This window comes from Stegastes partitus, unplaced genomic scaffold, assembly GCF_000690725.1.
Source record: "Stegastes partitus isolate 25-593 unplaced genomic scaffold, Stegastes_partitus-1.0.2 Scaffold2381, whole genome shotgun sequence".
NCBI classification, from domain to species: domain Eukaryota; kingdom Metazoa; phylum Chordata; class Actinopteri; family Pomacentridae; genus Stegastes; species Stegastes partitus.
Genome location: NW_007580112.1, coordinates 15,122 through 22,834, shown reverse-complemented (window position 1 = coordinate 22,834; position 7,713 = coordinate 15,122). Strand labels below are relative to the sequence as shown.

Here is a 7,713-nt window from a genome sequence, read left to right as displayed (position 1 = left end):
AACTGGACGGGAAACACTGGTTGATATGTGTTTTATAATAATAGCAATGTCATTTTTAGTCTTTAAACTCAGTGATGCTGTCAAATGTTCAAGATTTTCCCCCTAAATGTAGACGAGAGCTTAAATAAAAATGACACCTGAGTGGATAAATGTTGTCTAAAGCCTCCTTACATCCTCCATCACCATCATGTTCTCTGCTAGGAACCTTACTTCTGGTTGTCCTGGGGCTTGAAGAAGTCCACGGAGAAGCCGAAGTAGCTTCCCTCGGGTCCGGCGAACACGGACGGTTTGTCCACGTCCAGGTTGAAGGAGCCGCAGCGCTGGAAGCGAAGCGACCCGAGCAGGACGAGCAGCCCGACGGCGCCGCGTCCTCCGGCCATGTCTGCTGCTGCTGGAGCGGGGGATGCTGCCGCTGACCTGCTTGGCTGGTTCGTTAGTTAGTTAGCTAGTTAGTTAGTTAGCGAGTTAGCTAGTCGTCCTCCGAACTGCTTCAGAACCTCCCGGGCAGCAGCAGCAGCAGTTCTCCCCGAGAACAAGTCGTCATGTAAGGCTTGAATTCCCGGCTGCTCCCGGAGCTAGCGGAACCGAGCAGGGGCGGCGGCGGAGGAGAGCCCGAATCCGGTCCCGGGTGTGGGCGGGCGGTCCGTTAGCCTGTTGTAGCGGCGGGGAAAAAACAAAAACAAAACAAGGGAGCGGAAGACGGGAACGGGAGCGGACCGAGGCCGTGGGTGATGTGTGGAAGTGTGTCAGCGGAGGACCGTCCCGAGCAGCCAGCCAAGCTAACGCACAGCACAGGCTAGCGCGACCACATCCGGCCGGTGCGTTTCAAAATAAAGCTGCGCCGCAAGGCATCATGGGAGGTGTAGTTTAAGTAGTAAAATGTATTATTATCATTATTATTATTAATATTATTATTATTATAGAATAGAATAGAAAAATACTTTATTTATTCCAGGCCTGGGAAATTATTATGATATAGCAGGAAAAAAAAGAAAAAACACCAATCACAACAGAAGTTATATTTAAAAAATGAAAAAGAAAAAGTAAAATGAAATAAAATAAATACAATCACGACTACAACTAAGTTTTTCAAAATCTTTTACAAATATTTACAAATGTACAATTTTTTATTTTTTATTATTTTTTGATTTTTTTTATTTATTTGTTTATTTGTTTTACTTCTACACAGATCAACTTTTTTTTTTTTTTTTGATTTTTTTTATTTATTTGTTTATTTGTTTTACTTCTACACAGATCAACTTCCTGTGCTTTCTTTGGTGAGATATTATATATTATTTAAACAAAGTAGAATTATTGGCTCTTTTTTTCCCACTAGTTTGACTTTATGCTGCACTTTTACATTTTATTCTATCAGTTCTGGTGTCTGTACATTCACTTAAACTGCTTCTACTTCATTTACTTTAACTTTAAATGTTTAATGTTTTGTCTTTTTATTTGAATGTGGCTGTTTTTATGCAGTTTTTCTGTCTTTTTTAGACAGTTTAATGCAGGATGTAACTTGTCTTGTTTTGGCTATTTTGAGAGATTCATTTAAAAACACTGACTGCGATATTTTAAGTAAAGTTTCTTCTAAACATGTGGATGAAGAAGAAAAAAAACTCCACAAAGGGATAAAAACATCCAGAACTCTCGAGCAAAACTGATCAGTTGATCGATTATTGAGAGAAAATCCTGTTACACCACCAAATGATTCTTCATTTTAGTCATTTTTAAAGCAGAAATGGCAAAAAAGTAAGTTTTAGCAGCTTTTCAAATGAATATTTGTTAATTTTTACAGTTTCCGTGAAGAACTTTTGAGTGTTTGACTGTTGCTCAGAACCAAGCAAGATATTTAAACATATCAGCTCATCTTTTACAGATGACTGAAAGACATTCTTTCACTATTTTAGCAACACTTTTGCTGTTTCGGAGGCATATCTTTGCTGTTTCTGCTCAGAAAAACACATAGATTCAAATAAAAACTTAAAATAAGACATGCAGACAAACTGAATATGTTGTTTCCAGCTGCCATGTTCATGTGGATTCAAACTCGTCTGAGATTCTTCCTGAAACACCTTCAGCATCATTTGCTCTTTGCTTGGTGGAAAACCGACGCTGAGCTCAGAGACGACGGTAAAACCTGTTTGTTGGAGGGAGTTTATAATTAAAAACACACACCGAGGTTGTTTTACTGCTGATTGCAGTTTGTAATCCATCGTGTGTTTTTTTTCTTTTAAACACAGTGAGCTGGACTTTCAGGAATGTCCAGACAAACGTGAGCGTAGAGCTTCAGGATCAGCTCATGAACACGAGGGAAGCCGTCCAGTCAGTCGGTTTATGTGTTTGTTGCATTATTTCAGCTCAGACGTGCAGCAGACGAGTTTCTGACGACGCAGCTTTCCTCAGATGTAGGTTGAATATTTAGAACACATGCATTTAACCGACCTTCCTACAAGCTGCGTTGTTTATTAGCCAGGTTCATTAGTGTTTAGAATAATATCTGTGACGGCCCAGTGTCAGCTGGAGGTCTAGAATTCCATTCACCTGTGGGTCCCTGAAGGCATCGGGACGGTCCATGAAGTTCAGGCTTCCCTCTCATGAACAGCATCATGAACCTTTGATGTCTTGCTTCCAGTGTATTTGTACGGCTTTTAAAAGTGCTTTTGAGTGCAGCTTTGTGTGATCCTATGAATGCATTTTGCAGGATATAATCTCGCAGACTGAAAAAACAAATACAGGAAGTCGAAGGTGTGATTACGGGACATTTTCAAATTAAGACGACACGCATAAAAATGAGCTTAATTCATGCTATTAATGACTATTGTAGTGCATTTAAGGTTCTTTAAAGCACTTTATTGTTGTTTTCACCTTCAAAGAAGCTGTCTGTGAAGATCCAGGTCACGGTTGATCTTGTTTAATCGTAGCAACTGGACTTGTTTGAGTTCCTTGAAGACGTTTTGCGTCTCATCCAAGAGTGGTTTCTGTAGCACACCAAGGCATCCAAGAGTGTTAACGGCTCCTTAAGATTATCAGTATCTAGAACTCCCAACCAGTCAGTCAGAGCTGATGGAGCCTCTTGGATGAGAGGTGGAACGTCTTCAAGGAACTCAAGCAAGTCCAGCTGCTACCATTAATCTACGAGAACTTCATCGAAACCGTAAACGTCAGCGTCTCCAGCAGGTTTAACAGATTGTTCTCTTCCCATCGTTCTGCTCCAAGATGATCTCAGGTCTTGTCCTCATGTGGCAGGGTTTTTGTAAAACCCAACATCCTGCCCCCTCCGTCGAGACAAAAACTAACGGACACATCACCTCGTTTTTAGAAAAAGAATTCATCCACACCAAACCGCATCAGTGCGTTGTTCAGCACGTTCATATTCTACGTGAGGATGTAAGAACTCCGACGACATACAGAAAGTGTCACGACATTCCTCCATCTCAGAGTTCTCCCACCAGCCGGCAGTGCGTCCTGGTCTGACCCGAAACCGGCGTCGGTTGTCTCTGACGGAGAACATGCCTCGGACGTGGAATGTCAAGATGTCGGAAAATAACCGTCCTTACCGTCGTCCTTCATCTGTGTTCTTGTACGTGGAGCAGTATCCGGGCCTGGACCAGAGACAACACAGATCTGAGGGCGTCCACACTGCTTCCAAATGTAAACACAGGTCACATATGTGGTGTAAAGAACAGATTTCGTCGCAGGCAGTGATGTTTAGAAACCTAAAACCAGTTACTGACATGCAGACACATAAACAGGATTCACAGATCTTCACTTTGGTCGGAGGATTTTCAAAGAATTGGTTGGGGTTTTTTTACATGTATTTTTTTTGCCTTTATTTAGAGCAGTAGAGATAAACAGGAAAGGGGGCAGAAGAATGGGAAGAGACCTGCAGCAGAGAGTCGAACTCACGACCGCTGCATCGGGGAACGACTGCCCCGGTTCATGGACCACCGCTCAACTAGGTGAGCTACAGGGACCCCCGAAAGAATCGCTTTTAATGGCGTAAATCTGCATTTTCGGGAGAAATCATAGAAAAATATCTTCGTTTTGTGCTTCCTGCTACGTGTGAACGACGCCTTAGTTTCATCCGTCCAGAGAATCTTGTTCCAGAACCGAACCCACGTTGATTCAACCTTTCTCGAGGCCGATGAATGATTTGCATCTTGAAGCTCTTGTTGGTGAACCTTCCTCACTCGGTTGCATGTTGCTTCGAGGTTCTTCTTCTCTGCACATCATCACCTGCCGCCCTCCAGATGGAGTCTTCCTGTTCGTTTTTGCTGCTTCTCTTGACCTCATGTTGTAGATTCACAGCAGCAGCTCCGGCCCGTTTCTACCTGCTTCAGGAGCAGCCGCCACCTGCACACGGGCCAGCCTTAAAATCAAAAACAGGCACAACTAAAAGCCGAGATTCTGCTCTTTGTGACAGAGCCGTGACGTGTTTTGGTACAAAAAGGTGAAACAACAACGAAGCCGGCGTGAGCGGTTCATGGACCAAACGCATGAAGTCACACGAATCCACAGGCAGCCAGAAACAGCTCCGACCCAGCTGAGGGCTTTTCGTCTTATTTGGCCATGAGCTGCTCTGAATCACCGCTACAATGAAGTGTGCGCTCAAGAATGTGTGGCAGAACTCCCCCGAGATCCAGCGAACGGGGGGGAGGTTGTGTGTTTGTGTGCAGAGGAGGAGGAGGAGGAGGAGGAGGAGGAGGAGGAAGGCTACGGCGCCGTCCGACGTCCAGATCCACATCGGGTTCAGATGTTCCTACATGTACGAGAGTGTGTCGGGGTTGTGTGTTTGTGCAGAGGTGGTGTAATCCACGTTGTGTAACGCACAACTATGCAGATCATGTGGACACAGATGCTGGCGGGCCGGAGCCGCTGAACGTCTGCCTTTATGAGGTCCGATCTGAAGCTCACAGGCAGAGAATGAGAACATTGTTGGGAGGTGAGAACATCTCGACCGGTTCTCCCTGAAACTGTTCTGGAAGGAGGCGAAGACCGATAGAATAGAATAGAATAGAATAGAATAGAATAGAATAGAATAGAATAGAATACTTTATGATTTCAATACAGCAGCAAAAAAGAAAAACACCAAATCACAACAAGAAAGAGCCAAAGACTGAGAAACAGTTCCATCACCGTGGTGACCTCTCTCATGTAAAACATCCACTCCACCTCATTAACACTCCTCCACTATGTGCAGTATGTAAATATCTGTTATCTGTATGTAGATATTCCTTATCTCGTGCAATGCTTCTTAAATCTTTTATTTCTTTTTATGTATTTATCCTTTTTTATCGTTTATATTTTCTGAGCAACTTTGCACTGAAAACAGGAGAAGTTCTCCAGAGTGGCTGTACACTGTGTAATGACTGTAAAGGACATTCATTCATTCATTCATTCATTCATTCATTCATTCATTCATTCCTAAAGTTAAATACTATTAAATAAAAGAAATATAAATAAACTAACAATTGTTGCTCAGTTTGTTCTCTCATAGTTAAACCTTTTCACCACATGTTGGCAGCAGAAGCACATGTCGACCACAACACCGACGTTCTAAACTACGATTTACTTAATTTCTTATTTAAAGTTATTATGATGCCTTATTTAAGGGCGACACGGTGGATCAGTGGTTAGCACTGCTGCCTCGCCGCTAGAACCAAGCTGTCCAGGTGAACCTGTCTTCACCCTGAGTCAGCTGGGATAGACTCCAGCCCCCCATGACCCTGGTGAGGATTAAGGTGAAGAGATGATGGGTGGATGTTTTACTGTTGTTTATTTGTAATTATTAAATAAGTCGTGACCTATTTTGAAACGTGATTCATCAGTTTTTTAAGCTACAACCCTCTGATTCCAGCCTCTTAATGTGAACATTTCCTTGTTTCTTTCCTCCTCTGTGACAGTAAACTGAACATCTCTGGACTGTGGATAAAAACAACACGTCTGAGGACGTCATTCGGAACTTTTGGAAACACCAAAACAGCTTCGAGCCCTCAGCTGCTTTTCCAAACTGCACTGTTGAGTCGACGTATCAGGAACATCTGGAGGAGGTTTCACTAAACACGACACAAACAGGGACTTGGACTCGAAGATGAACTGATCAGAGTTTAGTGGTCGAAGGTCGCCGTGGCCTCGATAAACACGTTTTTAGCCACAATCAGAGAATGAGAAAGGGGTCACACATTTATCAAAAAAAGGTTAAAATGATGATGTTTTATATCCAAAAGGTCAAAGGTCACTGTTTACTGTGACGTCATACTACTGTGCAAACACACTTTTCTGTTGTTTGTTGTTTTTTTTTAAACCTGCTGATTGAACAGATGCTGCACAGCTGGAGACGTCAATAAAGCTTTTCAGGATCACGTTTGAAGCATCATCTGTTGTCATGGCAACGGCTCGCGTTCACTCAGCATCAGCTTCGTCGTCAAACATGCGAGTGCGCAACTTTGTCGGTTGTTTCTCTCGGCCAACGAGCAAACTTCACCTCGTTTATTATACAAAAGTGAACGGACGTGATGCAAACTTTGCACAACTCTAAAGTCAGTGACGTTTATATATATATATATATTTATCTTGTGTGTTTTATTCTTTACTTTTATTTATCCTCTTAATATTGTTTCGGTGTGGAGCAGGAACACAAAGCATTTCACTGCACATTATTCCGTGTATAACTGTGTTTGTGACCAATAAAGGCCTTGAATCCTTGAAGCCAAAACACACACAAATAATATCAACAGACATACAGACTGCAAAGGAAAAAGAAAAAAGAAAAACAGCAGCTGTCACTGAAATAAGTTGAAACTGACAAACACAATAATAAATAAAACTTTAATGAAAATCATGACATTGCTTTTGAATTGTGGTTCAACAGAAATATTTTTTTTTTTAAAACAAAAAAACCAAGCATGATAGGACCCGTAAACTAATATTTAGTTGAACAATCCTTCAATCAGGTGTTTCCTGTAACTCTCAGTCAGACTTCTGCACCTGTTGACAGGTGTTTGGATTTCACTGCTCTTCAGCAAAGTGCTCTAATTTGTCTGAGACAGTTTTGCTTGTTTTTTTTTATCAATTATTCTTTACAACCACAATACAAAAGTAATGTCTGATTTCACTAAATTATAATTTAGTAAATTTTTATTTATTATTACTTTTTCAGTTTCCAGTTATTAGAGTGACTTTTGTGAATTTTGCCTTTTCTTTATTTTCTTTAATGGACGGGTGTGAATACATCTGAGGACGACTGTAATTTTAATAATTCTGCTGCCCCCTAGTGGTAAAACCGGAGAGTGCAGTCCAGCAGATTCAGCAGAAATAGAATCTCAAACTACACATCAAATGTTCCATCGAGTTCAAAGCAAATGAATACACCTCTGGATGACATCAGGATTTCTTAGAGAGAATTTCACAGAATCAAAATATAGCGTTTACGACCACATACTAGTCTTAACAAACCTTTTAAAAATGTTCATGTCTTGTGCACTTTTTGTTTCTTGATGTTTTGCACTGCCTCGGAGAGCTGCTAACTCGAATGTCGTTGTGCATTCTTGTACAGTGACAATAAAGAGATTCTGATTCTGCAACACATCAACACAAACATCCACTCATTCCTTATGCTCTCCTCCACACATGCTGAGAATTAATCATTTTTTGTAACTGCTGCTCCCAACATTGTTTTTCACATCGAGATTCTCCTCGTTTCCCTGAAGC

At 41.7% G+C, this 7,713-nt stretch overlaps 1 protein-coding gene across 1 annotated transcript in view; it reads right to left on the bottom strand.

The window, feature by feature from the left end:
* LOC103374864 (integrin alpha-V-like) overlaps positions 1-809 on the bottom strand; it is a 35,935-nt gene extending 35,126 nt beyond the window's left edge. The window contains exon 1 of the mRNA XM_008305017.1: positions 211-809. Coding sequence (XP_008303239.1) covers positions 211-380 — 170 coding nt within the window. The 5' untranslated portion in view covers positions 381-809. The remainder of the gene's footprint in view (positions 1-210) is intronic.
* Positions 810-7,713: the final 6,904 nt, after the last annotated feature.